At 44.5% G+C, this 24,385-nt stretch overlaps 1 protein-coding gene across 3 annotated transcripts in view; it reads right to left on the bottom strand.

Moving 5' to 3' along the window:
- KRAS (KRas proto-oncogene, GTPase) overlaps positions 1 to 24,385 on the bottom strand; it is a 38,995-nt gene that overhangs the window by 5,778 nt on the left and 8,832 nt on the right. For all 3 annotated transcript variants that reach the window (XM_060687554.2, XM_060687528.2, XM_060687589.2), the window contains exons 2-4: positions 23,189 to 23,310; positions 13,836 to 14,014; positions 8,013 to 8,172 (exon numbers count right to left, since the gene is read on the bottom strand). In XM_060687554.2, coding sequence (XP_060543537.1) covers positions 8,013 to 8,172; positions 13,836 to 14,014; positions 23,189 to 23,299 — 450 coding nt within the window. In that variant the 5' untranslated portion in view covers positions 23,300 to 23,310. The remainder of the gene's footprint in view (positions 1 to 8,012; positions 8,173 to 13,835; positions 14,015 to 23,188; positions 23,311 to 24,385) is intronic.

Below are 24,385 nucleotides of genomic sequence, written 5' to 3'. Positions count from 1 at the left end.
ATTCATTTGACTAAATCCAGTGTTTTTAAAAAAAGTGACAATTTAGGAGCTAAATCAAGTGGTCTTGAACCCTTTGGGAGCCATTTCAGCATCCAATCATTAGACAAGGGTCTCTGGTCCATACTGAATATTCTGGGTGAAGGTGTACTTAATCTGGCTCAGCTTCACCTTAACATTTAGGGCTCCAGAATATACCTTCCTCCTCATCGCTTTAGAGAAAGTGGAAAATGTTCGTATAAATTTATTTCTCCTCTTGATATCGTCTGAAGAACACCTCAGAAGATCATTGAAAAGGCTGTGAGCAAAGCTCCTGTAGATATCCCATGACCAAGCTACATTTTCCATCAATATTGTCCTGGCTAAGTCACCTTGATTGAGCCCCTTTGATCACTATCACAATGCCTCGTGAATTCCCGATCATAACAGCCTTTTTAAGCCTCCCATAAAAAATGGGTGACATGATTAATTCTGTTGTCCATGCGCCCCCCCTCAATTTAGAGAAGCTGGGATGTTCTTTGCCTCCATCCTAATTCCTGAAAAACAGGAGCTGCCATTCTTTCACCCGTACAGACAAATCAAGAACGAGATCCCTTCTTGACAGGGCCACCACCGTGGAGACAAAGCCAAGCAATCATTGGAGAACTGCCCACTGGGGCAAAATCCTTCACCACCACAAGGAGAAAGAAGAAGAGCTAGAAAAAGGCCTTTAAAGAGCCACCCATCACACAAAGACTCCGTCTTGGGTGTACATCAACCAGAGTCACGTTTCTCAAGTTGAGCCTCTGTGTAAATATCTCAAATCTCATAAACAACAAAAAATTCTGACTTCCAAGAACTCACTCACTGCAGAATACATAGTGATGATGTGTGATTCTATCCTTCTTGCAGTGGCACTGCTAAAATTTGAAAGGCCAGGAGCTAGCCACAAAACACCTGTTGTGGTCCGCCAGCAGCCTGCGGAGCTGGAGGCAGAGTCGGACAGTGAGGAGGCTGGGGAGGAACATGGGCCAGTGCTGGAGTCTGGGGAAGGCTCGGACGAGAGCTCTGCGTCGGAGGCAGAGATGGAGCCAGGGCCATCTGGAAGTTATGCGTGGACTTCGGAGCCTCCAGAGTCAGACATCAGAGAGGCAGAGGAACAGGAGGAGCCTGTTCCTAGTGCAGGCATGCACAGAGCTGCCAGAAGGCATGAACAGTTAAAACAAAAGGGACGACTCGGGAATAAGGCCTGGAGATGATTGGCCCCTCCCATAAGGCTTAAAATAGGAGCAAAGGCACGTGGGCCCTTTGCAGGAAAGCAATGTTGTTAATTCTGTTCCCAGTCGGCATCTCTGTTTGATTCTGGACTTGGTGTGGCTTTGCCAAGTAGGTCTTTGGCAGCGTGTCAAGGGAGATAAAGATTGGTGATTATCCCGAAGGACTTCTCCCTAAGGACTTTTTGCAACTAATTGGAACTCAGCTGTGAATGAATGTAATTCACAGCTGTTGCAATAAAAGAGGTTTTTGGGACTACTCCTGTGTTTTAATGACTCAGGAAGCCTAGGTCACAACACCACTCTCTAGAGGGAAAGATCTGGTGCTGAGAATACGTTTTTGTGGCCGAGAATTCTTCAAATCTTGGGATCTCTTCCGAAGACAGAAATGGCAGATCACTTCTGCGCTGTTATTAATGACACTTTGTGAGTGAGATCCAAGTGTTTCTATAGCTGCCCTATAGCCATAGAATCCAGTTTAACTTGAGATTGGCTTTACAATTCAAAGATATTTACAAAATGTCTTGGTTCTTGTATATGTTGAATTGGATGTTTTTAATGTTTTTTTTTAAAAAAACTGGTTTTACGGTTTTAAAATGTTTTCTTAAATGTTTGTTGTATTTCCTGAATTGTAAGCCATCCATAGTAGTGGACTGAGAAAGGGCAGCCATAGAAACAGAATAAATAAATGAAACAGAATAAAATTGAGTTTGCTTTAACTTGGTTACAGAATTAATCTTTTTTCTAAGTTGGCATGGTATCTATAAATTAGCATAATGGTCTAGATTCACACAACTTGTTAACTTTACTTTCCCATTTCTAGGAGTGTCTACAGAGATTCTCAGTCATCCAGGTCATACTTGTCCCAAAGGTGCTTTTTCAAGACTTTCTGGTTTTTCTTTGAGCCGAAGAAGCTTCTTGGATGAGAAGCGAAACGTCTTCAAAGAAAAACAAGAAAAGTCCAGTTGCTCCCTGAAAAAGCACCTCTGGGATTTTTCTAGGAGTGGTTCATTTGCACCCTCCAATTTTGAACTGGCTTGCTCGGCCTAGTTAGACCAGGGGTCAGCAACCCGCAGCTCTGGAGCCGCATGTGGCTCTTTCATCCCTCTGCTGCGGCTCCACAATTGATAGGGCTTTTGGTTAGGACAGGTAAGAGGAAAAAGGATGCTATGCTAGGAGGAGACTCTGTGGTGGGAGAACCGGACTTCCGGTCAGCAGAGAAAAAAGGACACCATGCTAGGAGGAGACTCTGTGGTGAGGGAACTGGACTTCCGGTCAGCTCCAGAATTGAATGGGGGGCTTTCACTTAGGATCTTTGTGACTCTTTGTGTGTTTAAGGTTGCCTATCCCTGAGTTAGACGAATGTAACCTGTCATCTCGATTGACAGACCATCTCGTCAACAGCTCTATCAAGCTCCATATTTAAGGAGATCTCAATGATTTCAGAACAATCTCCAGGGAGGTCCCATTCCCTAAGAAAATCCACCATTTCCTCTTTGCTTAGCTCCATCATCTGCTCCAAACTCAGAATCTTCTCCCAATGTGAACAAGCCCAGGATAGCAGATAGGTCTATCTCAGGGGTGTCAAATTGGATTTCTTGGAAGGCCGGATCAGCATTATAACTGTCCTCTGCGGGCTGGCCGGAGGGGGGGGGAGGAGACGAGATGGACACCCTCCTGCAGCACCCTGCCAGCCAAAACGAGCTACAGGGAGCCACGGGCAGCCCCCACTCAGCCCATTTTCGCTAGCAGAAGCACCACGGGCCAGTCCTTTGCTATTTTCAGGCCGGCCACGCGGGCTGGATCTAAGCACCCCGTGGGCCAGATCCGACCCCCGGGCCTTGAGTTTCACACCCCTGGTCTATCTGAACTGAACCGAAAGATTACAGTCAGCGGTGGGCTGCTGAGGGGTTTGAGAGAACCTCTAGCTAAGATTCTATGCAGTTCGGAGAACCCCCAAATCCCACTCCTGGCTGGCCCCACCCACCCTGCACCTCCCAGGAGTCCCCACACATCCTGTTTTGGATGCAGTTAAGTGCAGGGCGCATGCGGAGGCTCGGGGAGGATGAAAAAAATGGGCCTACTGGAGGTTTGGGAAACGGGCTCGTTTTCGGCCTCCAGAGGGCCTCTGGAGCCTGGGGAGGCTGTTTTTGCCCTCCTGGAGGCTCGAGGAAAGCCTCCGGAGCCTGGGGAGGGCAAAAACGCCCCCCCCACCGTGGTGCAGGAGGCAGACTGGGACATGCCCACCATGGTCACGCCCACCCAGCAACCGGGCAGACAACCCCTTGCTAAAATTTTTGAAGCCCACCCCTGATTACAGTTGATCTTTCTTAACCATGGCAACTTTTAAGATGTATGAACTTCAACTCCCAGAATTGAGAATTGCCAAGGTTGTGAAACACTGCTCTATTTTCACAACTAGCTATCATCTCCACGCCTCAAAATCTGCAGCAAAGGATCTCTCTCAGGCTCAACCCATCCAAGACCGAGTGGCTGTGGTTTCCGACATCCCGATATAGTCAGTTGGTGCCATCACTGACTATTGGGAGTGAGTCATTGGCCCCCACGGAGAGGGTTCGCAACTTGGGTGTCCTCCTGGACTCACGGCTGTCTTTAGAAGAGCACATGACGGCCGTGGCCAGGGGGACTTTTATCAGGTCCGCCTGATTCACCAGTTGCGTCCCTTTCTGGATCGGGACTCGTTAAATACGGTCACTCATGCTCTCTACATGGGGCTCCCCTTGAGGAGCACCCGGAGGCTCCAGCTGGTCCAGAATGCGGCCGCACGGGTGGTTATGGGAGCGACGTGGCGCTCCCATGTGACCCCCCTCCTGCGCGAGCTGCACTGGCTCCCGGTGGTCTTCCGGGTGCGCTTCAAGGTTTTGGTTACCACCTTTAGAGCGCTCCATGGCATCGGACCAGGGTATTTACGAGACCGCCTTCTGCTACCAATAGCCTTTCACTGACCAGTACGCTCCCATAGAGAGGGGCTCCTCAGGGTGCCGTCGGCCAAACAGTGTCGACTGGCGGCCCCCGGGGGAGAGCCTTCTCTGTGGGGGCACCTACCATCTGGAACGAGCTCCCCCCAGAGATACGGAGGATCCCGGACCTGCGCACGTTTCGTCGTGCTCTCAAAACTTTTTTATTTCAGCAGGCTGGCCTGGCCTAACTCTCCTCTTTTAAATTTTTAATTCGTAATTTTATAAATTGGATGTTTTAATCTGTGTTTCGGCCAAAATATTTAATAATTTTAAGGGATTTTTAATATTTGTATTATCTGTATTTTATCTTGGCTGTTCACCGCCCTGAGTCCTTCGGGAGTAGGGAGGTATAGAAGTTTGATTAATAAATAATAATAATAATCTCTTCCTCCATGATGCCTTCTTCTTCCTCCTCAAAAACCACCAAGTCTGTCATAAATTGTATGCAAAAGCACCATGATTGTTTCTTGCTTTTACTGCAACCGAGTTTTGATACCTACCTATCCCCTTGAAAACTATTTCCCAGAAAGGACCCCACTCCAATACACTCCACAACAGAGGGAGAAGGACTGGCAGAGGCAGAGTGAAGAGAGCGATCAGCCTAGAAAAGCTGTGCATTGTGGGATGATCCCAATTCATTAATAGTGTTAGCAATCTTGCTTCTAAATCGTATGTTTTAGGGCCTTTACCGCCTGCTAAGAATATTTCAAAATGCTAGAAAGTCAGAGAAAAATGTTCTTAGAAGTCATTCCTCACTTGACATGACTTTCCTGTCTCGAAAGATTTCTTTCAACGGAATATTTGTACATTACTAATAAAAGCCAGCTAAAGCTTAAAGAGATATTAATGGATGCAGGATACTAGATCAGATGGTATTGTGTAGCTGTTCATAGCTGAACCCCCCAAAGCTAAGCAGAGTCAGACCTGGTTAAGACTTGGATGGGAGATATTTGAGAAATCTCAAGGTTAGATTGGGGAGTTGGGAGACCAAATCCAGACAGGTAAAACCACTTCTGTATTTCTGCCAAGTGATTTATAGGAATACTGACATAAGACTACCAGGAGTCAAGGATGTGATTTTTTAAAAAAAGTTATCTTGAAAGTCCGAAGTTCAGAAAAGCTGGTCACCTGCCTTCATATACTAGTCCAGGGGTCAGCAACCCGCGGCTCTGGAGCCGCATGTGGCTCTTTCTTCCCTCTGCTGCGGCTCCCTGTTACTCAAAATATTACAACCGCCAATGTGTGATACTCGCCCGCACACGATTTATTGAGCTTTTCGACCCCCGGTAGGCCAACCATGGATAAATCCAAGAAAAGAAAAGTTTCAGAAGAAAACAGAATGTTTAATTCAACTACATATGCTAGTTCTGTGGCCACTCAGGAAATAGTCAGGCACGGGAAGGGTTTTGTGGCTCCCGGTGTTTTCTTTTCTGTGGGAAATGGGTCCAAATGGCTCTTTGAGTGTTTAAGGTTGCCAACCCCTGTACTAGTCAACCAGGTGAGCAATTTCACCCATACATAACAGGAATGGAATCCAAGCTCTGTTTGAATCTGATCAAAGAAACGTTTGGTACAGCTCTTTAAAGGGCCTGAAGGAATTTAAGTACCTTATAAAGGCAGTGGGAGAGAAAATAAATCAATTTTAGAAGATCAAAGCAGGATAATTCTAACACCAAAATCATGGCACCCATTTAGAGGAAGCAAATTTTTAATAAACCAAGCCTCACCACCACGATGGAAGAACGATAATCATAAAAACTCAAAACATTCTTACGAACATCAAGATAATAAATATAGATATGCAGGTAGACCTCGACTTACATTCTTTTGTTCGAATTTACAACGGCACCAAAAAAGTGACTTATGACTCTTTTTTTTTTTTGCACTTATGACCATTGCTGCTTTCCCACAGTCATGTGGTCAAACTCTGGACACTTGGCAACTGACTCACACTTATGACAGTTGCAGTGTCCCGGGGTCACATGATCACCTTTGGCCATCTTCTGACCAGCAAAGTCAATGGGGAAGCCAGATTCGCTTAACAACCGTGCTGCTAACTTAAAAAAACTGCATTGCTTCACTTAACAACTCTGGCGAGAAAGGTTGTAAAATGGGGCAAAACTCACTGGACAACTGTCACAATGTGGCAACATAAATTTTGGGCTGAATTGTGGTCGTAAATCGAAGTCTGCCTGTATATTCCAGGCCGATTTTGACACTACAGTCTGAAATTTTCAATTTAGATCACGCGAGGAAATGTAAGCTGAGGTAAAAGTTCCTTGGGAGAAGCCTGTGATTGTTCTCTGCACACATAACCATCCATGTTGATGGCACTACACAACACGAGATCTTGGCTTTGCTCAATTTAGATCCTTTTTTCCACCACAGAAACAAACCAGGAAAATATCTATGGTTTGCAAGTTCTATCCTCATGTGGGACAGAAGTCAAAATATCTCAGCCCAGCTTGTTCCTTTCAATTGAGTGTTTTTCAAACTTGACAACTTTTTAAGACCTACGAAATTCAATTTTCAGCATTCCCTGGTCTTCCATGCTGGCTAGGGGATTCTGGGAGTTGAAGTCCACTTATTGCCAAGTTTGAAGCATACTCGTCTTAAACATGGTCAAGGTTGAAAAACGCTGGTTTAAACCATAGATTTTTTTTTTTTAAAGGTGTAATCTTGAGCCCCCCAAATAGCAGTGCACACACTGGATTCTGCATCTGGATTTTGAGATTGGCTTGGAGATGAGAGAGGCTTCACTATGTCCAGAGATCACATTATGAAGCTGTTAAGAGGCGTGGAAGAATTCTGAGACATTAGCCTGAACTCTTGTTCTTGAGTTTTCAACAAAGATTGTCTTCGACCGATTCAGACACCGCTCAAATCAATAGTCAAACAGAACGCATGCCAAATCTTGAAGGCAGATCCGATACTCTATAGTTGAATATGCTTAGATGATTTTTCTTCAACTCCCAGTAAAACAGGCACGAGCAATTATGGCCCTTTACGACTTATGGACTTCAACTCCCAGAATTCCTGAGCCAGCCATGCCAAGTCAGCCATGGCTGATTTAGGAATTCTGGGAGTTGAAGTCCATAGGTCATAAAGAAACCATAGGTATTAAACCCTGCATTAGAAGAAATTAAAGATTCCTGTGTGAAGAACAGGTAATCTCAGAGTTTACAAAAAAGATAATTCAATTATACAACCAGCTAAAAAACAGTCACCTCTTTTATGTTTCTGCCTCCATGGTTTTTTAATAACTAGCATTATTGGGGATGGACAGTGTCTCTTGGCCAGATAATGGCCATTCTTTCTGCTATTGCATTGTTTTCCAACCTTGATAAAGTTGAATGGACTTCGACTCCCAGAATTCTCAGCAATAGCTATGCCGGCTGTGGAATTCTGGGAGTTGACGTCCATATACTTGAAAATTGCCAAGGTGGGAAACCCCTGTGCTACTGCATTGATGAATGTCAATCACAACGTTGACATAAATCAAACGAGCTGTCAGTTCCTTCCCACAAACAAAGTCAATGGAGAAAGTTGGGTTCGTTTAAGAACAATGTGACTTAATGACCATGGGGAAGAAGGCGGTAAAATTGGGTTCTCAAGGTCAGATAACACAAACATTGATTGACTTACCTTTGAGTATCCAAAGGTAAAAAGTGTTTCTGAACTACCTGAGAGAAAGCCTTTTCTGGCTACTAGGAAATTCTGCCCTTCCCACCTGGAAAAGACTCGGATTTTTACCCCGTCGCAGCCACCTGGACGTCATTACCTGTCGTGTTTTTGCGGAGGTTTCGATGAAAGGGATCCCGTAACTTCTTGCTAAATCCTGAGCCTGCTTGGTGTCTACAGTCCTGGAGGGCAAATCACATTTGTTGCCAACTAGCACCATGGGCACGTCTTCAGAATCCTTTACTCGCTTGATTTGCTCCCTGAGGGGGAAAAAAAGGAAAGAAAAAGAAGGAAGAAGCAAAAGTCTCTTTCTCTTTTTTATAGTAACAAGAAAACTATAGAACCGTAATGGCGAACCTATAATAAATATGCCAGAGGTGGCACACAGCGCCCTCTCTGATGGCACATGAGCCGCTGCCCCAATTCAGCTCCACTGTGCATGGGCGCACACCTCCCGCCAACCAGCTGGTCTTCGGGGGGCATGTGCGCATATGTCGAGGGGCAGGGCATGTGCAGGGGGCCCATGAGCGCATACGCGAGGGGGCGGGGCACATGAAGGGAGCTGCTTGTGCATGCATGGGGGTCCATGTGCGGGGGCCACGTGCACATTGAATTTGGGGCAGGGAGGGGTTCGGCCGTGTGCTTTGGGCACTCGGTCCGCAAAAAGTTAGCCATCACTGCTATAGAAGGAAGTGAAGAAGTGTTTTTCAAAAAAAGAATAAAAGACAAAACTGAAGACACAAGGACAGTTTTTTCCCCTTGTGCCAACACTCTGCTCAACACCTAATTCTCACAGCTGATAAAATACAGTGACTACTAAGTTCTATCTAATGTGTATGTATATTAATAGAGCAACGAAGATGATTAGGGGACTGGAGGCTAAAACATATGAAGAACAGTTACAGGAACTGGGCATGGCTAGTCTAGTGACGAGAAGGACCAAGGGAGACATGATAGCAGTCTTCCAATATTTGAGGGGCTGCCACAGAGAGGAGGGGGATCAAGCTATTTTCTAAAGCACCTGAAGGCCAGACAAGGAATAATGGATGGAAACTGATTAAGGAGAGATTCAACCTAGAAAAGTAATGAGAAATTTTCTGACAGTGAGAACAATCAACCCAGTTGTCTTCGGAAGTTGTGGGAGCTTCATCACTGGAGGCTTTCAAGAAGAGGCTGGACTGCCATCTGTCAGAAATGGTGTGGGGTCTCCTGCTTGGGCTGGGGTGATCTACAAGATCCCTTCCGACTCTGTTAACCTGTTAATCCATTGAGCGTGAGTGTGGTATTATTTATCCTTTTATTAAAACTTCTTGTGTGCCTAACCACACAGATAGAATTCTAGCCAACTTCTATCCTATTCAAGATCTTTGTTTCCATGCATTATGACCTAGGAAATTTTAAGTTGCCTGTAACTGCTTTTGGGGGGGAAAGGGGGAGAAATTAATATTTTGCGGCTGGCTAGAAGCTGTAGTATCTGGGGAATGATGCAAAGTCAGAAAGAGGCAGAATTTTCTCCCTTTTTCTCTTGGGCCTTCTTGAAAGGGGAGTAAGGTTTCTCTTTTTCTTTTTTATAAATACAAATTATGTGAACTTATGGGATTTAGGCTACATTTTCTGTGCATTTCCCCAACTCAAAATAGCAGAAAACTCCCAGAATCCCCCATTGACAACTGTACTGAAAAAAAGTGGCTTATGACCATTTTTCACACTTAACGACCGTTAAGTGTGAAAAACGGTCATAAGCCACTTTTTTCAGTGCAGATGTAACATTCGATAGTCACTAAATGAACTGTTGTAAGTTGAGGAAACCCCCCCCCAAAAGAAGCCATTTTGAGTTCTCTGGGGGGCCTATGCAAAGATTTTGAGGCCTTCCTGAGACTTTGAGACTTCCAAGATAAGTCTCTCAGCTTCCACCAAGTCAAATCGTTCTGACTTACCCCACAACAATAACCTGACATGTTCCCAAGCCTGTAATTTCCCTTGGACTCCAAGCATATAATTGGGGAACAACATGAGAGGAGCTGGTGAGAAGATGACAATTATATCGCCTTCTCATTATCTCTCTGAATGGGTTTCCAGAGAACTCGTGAATCCTAAGAACTCTCAGTTCTGGAGCCCAGATAAAAATAAACTTGAAAGAGGCTTTTGACAGAACAATTTGACAGAACAATTAAAGAGGGGTCAGTAGCAATCACTTAGCCATTCTCTAAAGCTTGGTAATGTTCCCGCAACACAAGTCACAAATATACCCCGTTTCTAGACTCAACTGTCCTAGTTATTTAAGGCAGTTGCTTGGTTGGCATGATTCTACAGAGAGAGAGAAGAAAAAGAAAACACGTGTAGATAGATAAGATAGATAGATAGATAGATAGATAGATAGAGTCAGGTTTCGAGGTCGTCTCAAATAAATTGCATTTCAAACAAAGTCTTTGAAGAAAACTCCCATTTATTTAGCACGACATTCTAATTCCAACTCCATCGCAGCCAACACTGACTTCCAGACCCAAAACCCTCCCTTTCCGTTCCCCACTCCCCTGCACTCACTGGCCATCTTCCAAGTCACTCTACCCCTAATCTACTGCTCCAGCTCAAAGGAATTTCCCCCCTCCCATCCCATCTCATAGGGGATATTATCTCCAGGGAAAATAAGTAGGTGAAAAGTCAAACATCCCTTTCCAGACGCCTTCGCTTCGCTTCAGCACTAGAGTAAATGCAGCTTAAAGTGCTGACAGATAGATAGATGGATGGATGGATGGATGGATGGATGGATGGATGGATGGACGGACGGACAGACAAAAACAATTATGGATGGAGGATGGACATATAGAGCAACAGAGCAATAGATAGATAGATGAGAGATAGATAGATAGATAGATAGATAGATAGATAGATAGATAGATAGGCAGACAGACAGACAGACAGAGACAATTATGGATGGATGGATGGATGGATGGATGGATGGATGGATGGATGGATGGATGGACGGTCAGATAGAGCAACAGAGCAATAGATAGACAGATGATAGATAGACTGACAGGCAATTATGGAAGGATGGATGGACGGACGGTCAGATAGAGCAATAGATAGACAGATGATAGATAGACAGACAGACAGACATGAAAGAGAGAATAGACAGATAACATAGATAACATAGATGATGGAGAGAGAGATGAGAGACAGATAAGTTAGAGAGGTGAGAGATAACTAGATAGATGATCAATAATAGACAAAAAAACATAGATGATGGTGAGATAGATGAGAGAGAGAAGATAGAAGACAGGCAGACAGGCAGACAGACAGACGTAGGTAAGTAGGTAGGTAGGTGTGGGAGCTGCACACACAGTCAAAGTGAGGTGGCAGTATATAAAATGAATCAATTTTGCATTACTCCAGGCTGCGGCTATAAAATTGGTGAGGAAGGAATCAAGGAACACAAACACAACTTTCCTTACGTGTTCCGGAACTGCCACCAAATCAGTGTCAATCAATGCTTAATGATCCTACAGATCAGTGTTTCTCAACTTTGGCAACTTTTAAGATCCATGGATTTCAACTCCCACAATTCCCCAACCAGCATTTCATAAATAGATCTTCTCCAGGATGATCTGTGACATGAAAGCAGTATTCCAATATCTGAGGGGACGGTTACAAAGAGGGGGTCAAACTATTCTCCAAAGCACCTGAGGGTAGGGCAAGAAGCAATGGGTGGAAACTAACCAAGGAGAGAAGCAACCTAGAACTAAGGATAAAATTCCTGACAGTTAGAACAATTAATCAGTGGAACAACCTGCCTCCAGAAGTTGTGAATGCTCCAACACTGGAAGTTTTTAAGAAGGGATTGGACAACCATTTGTGTGAAATGGTTATAAGGCAGTGATTGCTAACCTTTTTGCCGTTGTATGCCAAAAGCAGGGGGAGCACGTGTGTGCGCGTGCCACACTCATAATTCAATGCGCCCCACTCCCCGTGCATGCACACGTACTCCCCCCCACGCTCCCCCACTTTTGGCACGCGATGGCAGAGTGGGCCAGGTAGGCGCATTTTTCGCCTTCCCCAGCCTCAAGGCTTTCTTGGAGCCTGGGGAGGGCGAAAACGGCCTTCCCCCATCCCCTGGAGGGCCTCCGGAGGCCGGAAACGGCCCATTTCCAGACTTCCGGGGGGCCCAGAAGGCCCAAAAATCAGCTGGCCAGTGCATGCATGCATGCTAGAGCTGAGCTAGGGCAATGCTCTCGCGTACCCACAAATATGGCTCCGTGTGCCACCTGTGGCACACATGCCATCAGTTCGCCATCACGGGTATAGGATTTCCTGCTTGAGCAAGGGACTGGACTAGAAGACCTCCAAGGTCCCTTCCAACTCTGTTATTCTGTCCCAAGCTGGATGCATCCATCACCATTGTAATCAAGTCCATTCACTTTGTTGCTTGTAGTCCTCCTACTAGCTTTTCCAGCATGATGCTAGTCTGCAGTGTATTTATTGACTACTGATTTCTCTTCTCTTGACAGCTGATCTCAGACAATTGCCACCTGCCACTTCAGTTATCTTCTTAATCCATTTGAAGGCTGGTTGCTGTGCCTATTATTGTTAGCTTGATTAATTAGGTGCTGCCAACTCAGTGTTAATTTTTAGCAACACCACAAAGATAAATGTTCTCTAGAACAATGACCCCCACCTGCTCCTTCAGATTCTCTGTTGTGAGTTTCTTCATATTTAATTGGCACCCAATTTTTTTCACTGGCTGACTTGACGTTTACTACTAGAGTACATTTGTACTCATATTTATGATGGTTGCAGCATCTTAAAGTTATGTGATCCCTTTTAATAACCTTCTGACGAACAAAATCAAGATGGGAACCAGATTCACTTAACAATTATGGCAAGAAATCTTGTAAAATGGGGGCAAAATTCACGTAAAATCTCTGTTGACAATCTCGCTTGTCAACAGAGATTTTGGACTCCATTTTGGTCATAAATTGAGGACTACCTGTATGTTTTAATTAGCCATACTTAGAGCCCAAAGACTGGATTATACCACTTCAGTATAAAGACCTGGAATGTCACTTTGGAAGACATCTTAAATTAAAAGGCGGGGAAAAACTTTCTCTTCAAGTAGAAAGGTAGCAAATAGATTAGTCTGGAATTGTGATGGCGAACCTATGGCACACGTTCGGAGAACTGGCAAATACCACCTCTGGCTGGCCCCAGAGTGGGATGGTAATGGAGATTTTGCGGTATCCTTCCCCTGGAGTGGGGTGGGAATGGAGATTTTGCAGTATCCTTCCCCTGCCACGCCCACCAAGCCACACCATTTATTTATTTATTCAATTTATATGCCGCCCCTCTCCGAAGACCCAGGGCGGCTCACAATACACTCAAAAAATCACTATAAAAACACTTAAAAATTAAAAACATTAAAACCCATTCACACCATTCATGGCCGGATCTTGCCAGATTGCAAAGCGAGATCAACGGCCCCAGGCCTGCCGGAAAAGCCAGGTCTTCACCGCTTTTCGGAAGGCCAATAGGATGGGGGTGGTCCGGACCTCAGGAGGTAACTGGTTCCAAAGAGCTGGGGCAGCCACAGAGAAGGCCCTCCCCTGTGGGCCCGCCAGCCGGCATTGTTTAGCTGACGGGACCCGGAGGAGACCAACTCTGTGGGATCTTACCGGTCGCTGGGAGCTATGCGGTAGAAGGCGGTCTCGAAGATAACCTGGCCCTGAGCCAAGCCACGCCCACAGAACCGGTAGTAAAAAAAATATTGGATTTCACCACTGGTTTGACACCCCTGATATAGAGCATCCTGCTTGAGCAGAGGGTTGGACTAGAAGACCTCCAAGGTCCCTTCCAACTCTCTATTATTCTGTATTTTTCCTGCAGAGCCAGAGAGGGACCAAATATCATGCATTAATGCAATTGGGTTTACCTGTAATGATGGATATCTTCAAACGATTTGGTGTTGTTTATGGCGAAGACACACAAAAACCCCTCGCCCGTTCTCATATACTGGTCGCGCATTGCACTGTATTCTTCTTGGCCAGCTGTGTCCAGAATATCCAAGAGGCAGGTTTCGCCATCAATGACCACTTGCTTCCTGTAAGAATCCTGAGAAAAGGAAAAGGAAGAGGGGGGAAAAAAAATAATGTTATCAATAAAGGAGAATGTGTGTAGCTCACGGTTGAAATGTGACATTAATATAAGTCAGTCCTTGAGATACAGCCGTAATGGTAGTATCCGAATTTTGATCCCATGACCATGGGGATGTGACAACTGTCCCAAGTGTGGAAAATGGTCCCTGCACAAGCAGTCCTCGAGTTACGACCACAATCGAGCCCAAAATTTATGTTGCTAAGTGAAATATTTGTTAAGTGAGTGGTGCCCCATTTTACGACTTTTCTTGCCACCGTTGTTAAGCGAATCATTGCATTTGTTAAGTCAGTAACCTGGTCGTTAAGTGAATCTGGCTCCCCCTCCCCTTGATTTTGCTGATCAGAAGATGGCCAAAGGGGGGATCCCGTGATCCCGGGGACGCTGCAACCGTCATAAATGTGAGTCAGTTGCCAAGCATCCGAATTTTGATCATGTGTGACCATGGGGATGTTGCAACGGTCCTAAGAAAAATGGTCGTAAGTCCCTTTTTCCAGTGTCGTTGTAACTTCGAACGGTCACTAAGTGAACTACTGTAAATTGAGGACTAGCTGCCCTCAGTTTTCTTCCCTCCGGTAAAAAGCTGCAAAAGTTCACGCACGTCTTAACAATTTTATCCAATTCGTGCACTATCAACCACACATTTTATCAACTGTTGGAAGGTATGTCATCGGATACTATTTCTGAGCCTGCCAATCAGAGGTGGTATTCAGCTGGTTCGGACCGATTCTGCTGAACTGATAGTGGCAACCTGCCAGTGGGGGAGGGCCTGCCCACCCTCCCCGGCGCTATGTCATCCTAGCCACGTTTTCTAAGCCGTGTGCATGTGTGCAAGCTGCACACACGAGCATTTTCGGTGCGTGACGAACCGAAGGTAAAATTACGTGAAACCTACCTCTGCTGCAGTGGTGGGTTCCAACCAGTGTTACCACCGGTTCTCTTCATGCACACGCTTTGCGCATGATTGTCGCACGCATGCACGCTTCGCTCACACGCGTGCCACACTTGTGCGCTGTACAAGCGTGTTAGATTTCTGCCCAGCTGAGGTGCGGCAATCCACTCTGCCGCGCCTATCAGCTGGGCTAAAAACCAAGAAATAAAGGTAGGAATAAAGCGGGGGCAGGCGGGAGGGCCCAGCTCCCAGTCACAGAGAACCGGTTCAGTGACGTCACATCGTCACCACTACCGGTTCGGCCGAACCGGGCCGAACCGGAAGCAACCCACCACTAATCTGCTGCCAATACACAGTTCGAAGAGAAAAAAAATGGGCCAGGTAGAAAGTAAAAGAATCACTTTTGGGCCTGGTGGCTCAGCAGAATGATAGCATTGTGATTAACACCAGCCGTCTGCAATTACTGTAAGTTCGAATCCCACCAGGCTCAAGGTTGACTCAGCCTTCCATCCTTTCTAAGGTAGGTGAAATGAGGACGCAGTTTGTGGGGGCAATAAGCTGACTTTGTATAAATATACAAAAGTATGAAGGCTATTGCTTAACGCACTGTAAGCCGCCCTGAGTTCCCGGAGAAGGGCGGCATATAAATCAAATTACAGAAAAAAAAAAAAACTTTGCAGAGGAATCCAATTCTGCAGTTGCTGTTTTGTACCTCCTTGGGCACGAGGATGAAAAACAATCCAGTCAGAGCTGAAGAAGCTTCTTGGATGAGAAGCGAAACGTCTTCAAAAAGACAAAAAAAACAGAAAGTCCAGTTGCCTTTTGAAAAAAAAAAAAAAAAAACACTTTTGGGACAACCATGACCTGGATGACTGAGAATCTCTACAGACAAGAGGCTGAAAAAAAGATCTAATTTAATTTTCTTTGCACCGAGGTCCGTTTGAGCCTCGTGAGTCCAGTTCCTCCAGGCAGTTAATTTGCTTAAATCTATATTTGAATTTCAAATCCTGGCCGCTCTGATCATTGATTTTCCCGCTGTTGCCTCCCAAGCTGCAAGAAGCGGGTGTGTGTGTGTGTGTGTGTGTGTGTTTGTGTGTTTGTGTGTGTGTGTGTTTTGTGGGTCTTTCTTCCCCCTGAAAGCATTTCGCTTACATAACTGGGGACAGAGCAGGGAATTACATAAAATGCAAACAAGACCGCAACAATCCTGCCGAATCTTCTTCCTCGTGACACACCTACGAGAATTCTTGTGTGTGTTTCCCCGGGGGCCTGACTGACCTCACCGCCTTCATTTAGAAAATTCCACGCTCGGCAGTTCTAGTCCTAAAAACGGAGTGACGTTCGCAGGCCAAGACCAAGAAGAAAACGGCAGCGGTGCAGACAGACCAAGCGTTCTTGCAAGGATGATTGAATAACGGAGAAATAAAAAGATGCGGAAAGACAAATAAATAAATACAGGCTGGGCTTTGCTCTGCGTCGAAGAAGCATCCGCTGCAAAGATATAGCTGGGGAAGGCAGGGTGGATTTGATTTAAATCGAGTTGATTTAAATCACGATTTAAATCACTAGTAAAAAGGCTTGATTTAAATCAACTCGGATTTAAATCATAATTTTTAAAGAGCAACTGTCATCTCTGCTACTCCTTTGACCCGCTGTTGATTCACCGATAGTCCCAGTGTTGCAGAATATACAGCCTCCTGCTACATAACTAAGCTCCATTTCATGCTGAATCAACTAAATTATTTATGTATCTTAAATAGAAAACTATCTTACGATAGATTTTTACCCCAAAAGTTTTTTATTAAAATAAATTCAATAAAAATCAAAAAAATCCAATTTAAATAAAAAAATCCGATTTAAATCAAAAAAATCTGATTTTTTTGATTTTTTTAAAAAAATCATTGATTTTTATCCACCCTGGGGGAAGGTGTGTATTACAGGTTGCCCTTGACTTACAGTTACAATTGGAACCAGAATTTTGTTGCGAAGCAAAGCGGTTGTTAAGTCATGTCCACTTATACAACCCTTTTTTTGCTCTAGTTACTAAGCGAATCGCTGCAATTGTCAATGAATAATGTGGTTGTTAAGCCAACCCAACTTCCCCATTGACGAAGGTCACAAATGGTGGGAAGGGAAGGACAGAGGGAGGGAGGGAAGAAGGAAGGAGGGAGGGAGGGAGGGAGGGAGGGAGGGAGGAAGGAAGGAAGGAAGGAAGGAAGGAAGGAAGGAAGGAAGGAAGGAAAGAAGGGAGGGAGGATGAAAAGAAGGAAGGGAGGGAGGAGGGAGGGAGGAAGGAAAGAAAGAATGAACAAAGGATGAAAAGAAGGAAGGGAGGAAGGAAAGAGGGAGGGAGGGAGGAAGGAGGAAAAGAAGGGAGGAAGGAAAGAAAGAATGAACAAAGGATGAAAAGAAGGAAGGAAGGAAGGAGTGAGGGAGGAAAGGAAGGACGGAGGGAGGGAAGATGGAAGGAAAGAGAAAGAGAAAAAGAAAGAAAGGATGAAAAGAAGGAAGGGAGGAAGAAAGGAAGGGAGGGAGAGAAGAAGGAAGGAAGAAGCGAGGAAGGAAAGGAAGGAAGAAAGGAGGGAGAGAGGGAGGGAGGGAGGAAGGAAGGAAGGAATCAATCAATCCGCCAAATGTATGGAATTCCCAGAATTCCCCAGCAAGCAAGGCCATCACTAAGAATCCTGGGTCCTAAAATTAGCCCATCTGGAGAATTAGCACATCTGCATGCTTACTCCAGACTTTGTAATAAGGCACATCACTGCAAAGTTACTCACTCAAAATCCAGTTAAAGGAGCAAACTCTGCATTTTTTTCCCCTGATGATGCAAGCAGGGCACCGAGTTCAGAGCAATATCAACGTTTACTTTGCGCCGTGGTTTTATCGAAAAACATAAAGAGGGCACGGCAGGACAGAGCAAAGTTCCCGCCCAGATTAACTTTAAAGTCAGACCAGTTCACCAGACTGGGAGAGAGCAGCATTTTTAAGGAGATAGAAAGTTAGCAGAGGGGTTATTAAGAACCATAGTGGCGCAGTGGTTAGAATGCGGTACTGCAGGCTAATTCTGCCCACTGCCAGCAGTTCGATCCTGACCAGTTTAAGGTTGCCTCAGCCTTCCATCCTTCCGAGGTTGGTAAAATGAGGACCCAGATTGTTGGGGGGGGGGCAATAGGCTGACCCTGTAAACTGCTTAGAGAGGGCTGGAAAGCACTGTGAAGCGGTGTATAAGTCTAAGTGCTATTGCTAAGCTACCCTGTTTTCCCCCCAAAATAAGACCCAACCGGAAAATAAGTCCTAGCGTGATTTTTCAGGATGCTCGTAATGTAAGACCTACCCCCAAAATAAGCCCCCGTTAAGACTGTCAACCAGATGGAAGCATTTAGTGCCGTATTTCTCCAAAAATAAGACCTAACCAGAAAATAAGCCCTAATGCATCTTTTGGAGCAAAAATTAATATAAGACCTGGTCTTATTTTTAGGGAAACACGGTAATACATTTATTGATTTGTCTGTTTATTGGAATGGTGCCTAGAGGCGGAACTCTTGCCTCACAATCAGGTGGCTGTGAGTTCGATGCTAGGTAGAGGCAGATATTTCTCTCTCTGGGCACAATGAGAATATATCTGCTGAACAAAACTCTGCATTGACGACAGGAAAGGCATCCGGCCATTTAAACACTCTGCTAGCTCCGTTCAGTTGCCCAGACACCACCTTAAAAGAAGAAGATGATTGATTTGTCTGTTTATTTTATTTTATTTTTTAAAAAATTTGATTTATATGCCGCCCTTCTCCGGAGACTCAGGGCGGCTTACAATGCGTTAAGCAATAGCCTTCATACTTTTGTATATTTATACAAAGTCAGCTTATTGCCCCCACAAACTGGGTCCTAATTTTACCTACCTTAGAAAGGATGGAAGGCTGAGTCAACCTTGAGCCTGGTGAGATTCAAACTTACAGTAATTGCAGACAGCTGGTGTTAATCACTATGCTTTTAGTCTGCTGAGCTAAACCAGGCTCCTATTAGACTTGTTTGCCACCTATTTCGCCATGTTACGAAAGTGAAAGGCCTTGTCGAGCATTATGTGATGTTCAAATGATCGAGATGGCATTGTACCAACTTCCAGCTCAATGCTCCTTGAAAGATCAAAACATTTCTAATATTAGATAGCCCAACAGCCCTGGGGGGGGGGAGGGATTTTGTCACAAGATAAACATAGACAAGACTGTGGAATAAACTTGGAATTTAAGTGGAATTCCTCACAGAATCAGCTGATGAACTCAGAGGTTTTACAATATCACAATGACTCCTCTGTGTTCTTAAAATGTGGAATAGGTTCGTGGCTTGTTGTAAATTATGAGAGCATATTATGCAACTGTGCAACCTCCACATTCTCAGCTGCTCTATACCAAACTAGCAATTAAGGTTCACTAAAGAGCTAGCCTGAATTACAGGAATACCTTGACTTACCACTATAATTGAGCTCAAAATTTCTGCTGTTCAGTGAGACCGGTAGCTACCGTATTTTTCGGAGTATAAGACGCACCTTTTTCCCTCCTAAAAGGGGATGAAAATTTGGTTGCGTCTTATACAGCGAATGTAGCCCCTCCCACCCACTGGTCCCCACTCTTTGGCCTCTGCCTCCCAGCAATTTACCTCCTTGCAGCAAGCAGCAAGCAGAAACAGCCCATTTCAACTTCAGCACAGCCTAATTAGCACAAGTTGATTGTCCCCGACTCTCAGCTGTTTCAAGCTGCAGGGATTGCCATTGTCTATTGCTGCACGGGCCTCTGCTGCTTGCTGCAGGGAGGTAAATTGCTGGGAGCAGATTTTTTTTTTCTTGTGCTAATCAAGCTATGCTGAAAACAAAAATGAAAGTAAAACAGGCTGTTTGCTGTAGCGAGGCAAAATTGCTGGGAGGGAGAGGCAGATTTCTTTTTCTTTTTTTCCTCACCAAAAAAAGTAGGAGCATCTTATAGTACGGTGCATCTTAGACTCTGAAAAAATACGGGTAAGTGAATTTTGCACCATTTTACCACCTTTCTTGCCACAGTTGTTAAGTGAATCACTGGAAGTTGTTAAGTTAGTAGCAAGAGGGACTGAGCTAGAAAGTATGAGCTATAGCTGGCTGAGGAATTCTGGGAGTTGAAGTCCACAAGTCTTAAAGTTACCAAGGTTGGAGACCCCTGCTATAGACTATCCAAATCACTGATCAAAACAGTCTGATAACCACTTAAATGGTACAGGTAGTCCTCAACTTACTTCATTTAGTGACCATTCAAAGTTATAACGGCACTGAAAAAAGAGACTTAGGACCGCTTTTCGCGCTTACAACTTTTGCGGACTCCCCATAGTCATGTGATCAAAATTCAGACACATGACAACTGACTCCTATTTGTTAGTTACAGTGTCCCAAGGTTGTGTGATCCCCTTTTGCAAGCTTCTGACCAGCAAAGTCAATGAGGAAGCCAGATTCACTTAACAACCGAGTTACTAACTTATCAACTGCAGATACTCACTTAACAACTGAGGCAAGACAGGTAATGGGGGTAAAACTCACTTAACAAATAGCTCAGTTAACAATAGAAATTTCTGGGCTCAATTGTGGTCGTAAGCCGAGGACTACCTGGATTACTGATTTGACTTTCGTCAATGAAGTCCATGCAACGTTCCAGCACAACTTTGACATTTGTATGTCTCCATGCTTGAAAAATAAGATTATCCATTTCCATTTCTAGATCTAGTACTACCACATGATTCTTTATCATTTGATTTTTTAAAAAATTTGTTTACCAAAATATAAAAGAGCCTGAGTGGCGCAGCAGACTAATGCAGACTAATGCTACTGTTAAAGGTAGTATTTAGCTTCCAGCTGCCTGCAATTACTGCGAGTTCAATTCTCACCAGGCTCAAGGTCGACTCAGCCTTCCATCCTTTCTAAGGTAGGTAAAATGAGGACCCGGTTTGTGGGGGCAATAAGCTGACTTTGTATAAAATATACGAAAGTATGATGGCTATTGTTTAACACCTTGTAAGCCGCCCTGAGTCTCTGGAGAAGGGAGGCATATAAATCAAAATAAAAATAAATAAATAAAAGAAAATACAAAGAAAAATGAAAATGCGAGAGTGGCGAGTATCTTTAGCTTGGGTGGAAGATAAGGGTGGAAGTTGGTTCTCTCAGCATGTGGGTTCATTTCCGAAAGTTAGAATAAAGTAACAGAGTCAGAGTTCAGAAAATAACAGAGTCGGAAGGGACCTTGGAGGTCTTCTAGTCCAACCCCCTGCTTAGGCAGGAAACCCTACACCACTTCAGACAAATGGTTGTCCAATCTCTTCTTAAAAACTTCCAGTGATGGAGGCACCCACAACTTCTGGAGGCAAGTTGTTTCACTGATTAATTGTTCTAAGTGTCAGGAAATTTCTCCTTAGAACTAAGGAGTTGCTTTTCTCCTTGATTAGTTTCCACCCATTGCTTCTTCTCCTGCCTTCAGATGCTTCGGAGAATAGTTTGGCTCCCTCTTCTTTGTGGCAGCCCCTGAGATATTGGAACACTGCTATCATGTCTCCCCTAATCCTTCTTTTCATTAAATTAGACATACCCAGTTCCTGCAACCGTTCTTCATATGTTTTAGCCTCCAGTCCCCTCATCATCTTTGTTGCTCTTCTCTGCACTCTTTCTAGAGTCTCAACATCTTTTTTACATCGTGGCGACCAAAATTGGATGCAGAAAAGATGTTGTTGCCAGGCTAACATCTTCAGAATTTAGGGGATGTCAGTGTCCGTATTCTTCTGCTTAGAAGGGCTTCATGTGGTCAGTAGGTCCTGTAATAGGGAGGTCACCTCACCATCACAAGACTTACTGACCTACTGACGTACACAGGGGTCTGCAACCTGAAACACTCAAAGAGCCATTTGGACCCGTTTCCCACAGAAAAGAAAACACCGGGAGCCACAAAACCTGGGTGGGTGTGGCCAACTCAATGTCACTCATTTCCACCAGTCACATGACCCCCCAGCCACGCCTACCCAGCCAGTCATTAGGGCAGAGAACCGGTTGTTAAAAAAAAACACCAGGAACCACAAAACCCTTTTGACATCTTTCTCTCTCCCCCTCCCTCCCCCCTCTCTCTCCCTCTCTCTCTGTATCTCTTTATGTCTCTCTCTCTCCCACTCTCTCTGTATCTCTCTGTCTCTGCCCTGGCCGCTTCTCCATCCCCCGCCCTCGCCCTTACCTTCTCAGGCCAGGCGAGGAGTGACTGAGAGGGGAGGGCGAGGCCAGACAGTGGTGGGATCACCCGACAGGGAGCCACAGCAGAGGGCCCAAAGAGCCGCATGCAGCTCTGGAGCCGCAGGTTGCTGACACCCGTACAAGACCTACTGACCGCACAAAGCATTTATAAACAGGAGAACACCGACACTGACATTTTGGAATTCAGAAATGCTGCTGAAGATGTTACCTCGCCTGGTAACGAAAAATTCAGAAACCAGCCCATAAGCTCGGAGAACGAACCTCCACCCTCAAAAATGAAAAGAATGGGAAAGTAGGGAAGGAAAAAAGGAGGAAGGAAAAATGTATGGGAAAAGGGAAAAGGAAAAAAAAGACTTCTGCCCTTTTTTTTTAGTGCAGCAGAATAAGCCAATAGCGTACAACCTCAGCTTTTTACTTTGGCATGATACTGTAGTTCTCCACTTATGGCTGCAACTGAGCCCAAACTTTCTGTTGGTAAGCGAGACATTTGTTCAGTGAGTTTTGCCCCGACATTTCACGCCACAGTTGTTAAGTGAATCACTACAGTTGTTAAGTTAGTTATACAAATTGTTAAGTGAATCTGGCTTCCCCACTGACATTGCTTGTCAGAAAGTTGCAAAAATTGAGACCCTGGATCACTGCATCCGTCATAAATATGAGTCAATTGCCAAGCATCTGAATTTTGATCATGTGACTACGGGGATGCTGTAATAGTCATTACGTATGAAACATGATTCTAAGTCACTTTTTTCAGTGCTGTTGTAACTATGAGCAGTCACTAAATGAACTGTTGGAAGTCTAGGGCTACCCGTACAATATGCTAGTCGTTTCTATTACCGCAAACCTATCTAATCAGCAAAACCCAAAATCAAAGTTTCATTTTTTTCTCCACCTCGAGCACAAAGTCCAGGAGTGGTTTCCAAGCAGACAGCACAAAGTGCAGAAGCGGTTTCCAAACAAGACACCACACCATTCTTGATAGGATCTTATTTACCTCTATTGTAGGATCGTATTCGTCTACAAAATGGTTCTGGATGAGCTGAATTGTCAAGGCACTCTTGCCTACGCCACCAGCCCCAACTACGACAAGCTTGTATTCCGTCATCTTCTGTAGGCCTAGGGAAGATCAAATGAAAAATACCCATAATAAATACAACATGGGAAGAATTGCAAAAAAAACAACAACCAAGTCTAGTATCAAACCGATCAGTCTCAAATTAGCTGTAGAGTCCAGAGCAGCAAAGTGTCAACAAAGAATGGAGATATATTACCAAGCCCTTAGATCAAATTGAACAATTAATCAGTGGAACAACTTGCCTCCAGAAGTTGTGAATGCTCCAACACTGGAAGTTTTTAAGAAGATGTTGGACAACCATTTGTCTGAAGTGTTTCCTGCCTAAGTAGGGGGTTGGACTAGAAGACCTCCAGGGTCCCATCCAACTCCGTTATTCTATTCTATTCTATTCTATTCTATTCTATTCTATTCTATTCTATTCTATTCTATTCTATTCTTTCCCTTTTTGTCAGAAGAAAAAGAATAATCAGACAAAATAATTGATTGGGATAAAATATTGGGATTAGAAAAGTGCCTGTCTAGCAGACTAACCTGTAACACTGTCCATTCCAAGTGGTCTCCAATCCAAATATTTATTTAATTTGAAAATGTACAGCAATGTGCATCTTTAACACGTAACTCTAGGCAACTGACAAACGTGTGGTGTCTATATGTGTTCATTCCCCATAAATAAAGCAAAATACAATTAAAATTATCAGTTACAGAACCAAGGCGCTGCATAATAAAATCCCAATAAAAACACTGGCTCTAATGCCTATAGAGCAGGAGCCTGCAATCTTAAACACTCAAAGAGCCATTTGGACCCGTTTCCCACAGAAAAGAAAACACCGGGAGCCACAAAACCCTTCCTGTGCCTGACTATTTCTTGAGCAGCCACAAAACTAGCATATGGAGTTGAATTAAATGTTCTGTTTTCTTCTGAAACTTTTCTTTTCTTGGATTTATCCATAGTTGGCTTACAAAGCTCAATAAATAGCATGCTGGCGGGTGTCACACATTGGCGGTTGTGATGCATATTTTGAGTGACAGGGAGCTATAGCAGAGGGCTGAAAGAGCCACATGCGGCTCCAGAGCCACAGGTTGCTGACCCCTGCTATAGAGGAAAGTCAGGCCTTC

The sequence above is a fragment of the Pantherophis guttatus genome, chromosome 7 (assembly GCF_059756535.1).
Source record: "Pantherophis guttatus breed Tessera chromosome 7, ASM5975653v1, whole genome shotgun sequence".
NCBI lineage: Eukaryota > Metazoa > Chordata > Lepidosauria > Squamata > Colubridae > Pantherophis > Pantherophis guttatus.
Note: the sequence above shows the minus strand (reverse complement) of the source record. Positions and strands in the feature narration are given on the sequence as shown.